We start from the raw sequence: 1,442 nt of genomic DNA, 5'->3' as shown, positions 1-1,442 counted from the left end.
CACGGTCCGGAACCCCAGCAAGCGGAAGCCAGCTCCATTTCGGCATCCAATTCTGGAGAAAATGCATTCCCACCAAAAACGATTCAAGAGGAGCGCCTCCGGGTGTGCCGTCCTACGCGATATGACTGGCGACGAGATGCAGAGGCTGTAGAGGAGTTCCTCAATTCCCTAGACCTATACCTCCGCCTTCAAAATGCCCCAGAACAATTCCAACTCCTCCTGGCCTCTTCCTTGTTAGAAGCGGACGCACGCCGATGGTGGCTACACTTAAGCAACGGATCCACGTTCCCGGAGCACATCAGGTCCATGCAGGCCTTCCGGGACGCGCTACGTTGCAGGTTTATCCCGACGTCCGCAAGCGAGCAGGTTATGGCAGAACTGAGAAAGCTTAAACAGGGAAAACTGTCAATAGAGCGCTACATTGAGAAATACCAGTCCTTGGTGAACCGAAGTCCTATGGTAGATGCGGAGCTCCACAACAATTGGTTTATAGCGGGGCTGGCCCCCGGAGTGAGGCAAACAGTGACTGGCTGGGCCACGGACAGGGAAATGAGGGGCGGAAAAGTGGAACTCGTCGCAGAATGGAAAAGAAAAACGCCACATTCACAGCCTTAGCTGAAAAGGAAGAAAGAGGGCACGGGAACAATCCCGATTTGGAACCAATGGATATTGGGGCTGTGAACACCAAGCCAGCTAAACACGGGGCTAGAGGCGGCTACCGTCAGCAGACGGCGACCTCACCACCTAAAAAGCAAGAAGGAGACTCTGAACGGCGTACCTGCATCTTCTGTAGTAAGCCGGGTCACGTATTTCGAGATTGCCGGCTTATGAAAAAGGCTAGGGAACAACTGAGACCAAACGCCGAACAGCGCCGCCAAGGGAACAAACAGAGCAAGCAGGGAAACGCCCGGGCCCCTACGCAACGTGCGGCGCAGTGAAGGGGCCACGCGAGATAACGGCCGCACCTACAGACCCACCTCGAGTCGATTCAGTACTCGTCCAAGTACGAATAAAGGGACAGGATTTAATGGCCCTATTCGATACTGGATGCGAAGCGGAGATGATATCGGAAGCCGCAGCAAGGAGGTGCAGCCTACCAGTCTACTCATTGGCGCAATCTCTGAGGCTACGCTTCGCAGATGGCAGGCAGGATACTAGAATCGGCAACATTATGGGCGTAAAATGCTCCATCAGCTCCAAAACAGGGCACATTCCTATGACTAGGGACTTCTACGTTGGACCTGTTCACCACGACATAATCCTAGGCATGCCGTGGGTGACCCAGTGGAAGGCGCAATAGCGTTCCTCTGATTGTGCCATAGAGGTCATTCAGCCTGGAAGTGATGAGAGAGTGTACCTCTCGGCGCTCCCAACGGCATTTGCATCCTCTATGGTTCGAGGTGTGGAGACTGTGTCCGAAGAAAAGGGGAGCAACGAGGCTT

At 54.2% G+C, this 1,442-nt stretch overlaps 1 protein-coding gene across 1 annotated transcript in view; it reads left to right on the top strand.

The window, feature by feature from the left end:
* Positions 1-615, top strand: part of EMH_0092340 (uncharacterized protein) — a gene marked incomplete at both ends in the record, with an annotated part of 756 nt that extends 141 nt beyond the window's left edge. Inside the window, one exon of the mRNA XM_013501818.1 lies at positions 3-615. Coding sequence (XP_013357272.1) covers positions 3-615 — 613 coding nt within the window. The remainder of the gene's footprint in view (positions 1-2) is intronic.
* Between the last annotated feature and the right edge of the window lie 827 nt (positions 616-1,442).

Source organism: Eimeria mitis, genomic scaffold (assembly GCF_000499745.2).
Source record: "Eimeria mitis Houghton genomic scaffold, Emh_scaff7678, whole genome shotgun sequence".
NCBI lineage: Eukaryota > Apicomplexa > Conoidasida > Eucoccidiorida > Eimeriidae > Eimeria > Eimeria mitis.
The sequence above is the reverse complement of the archived record's forward strand: the minus strand, read 5'-3'. Positions and strand labels throughout refer to the sequence as shown.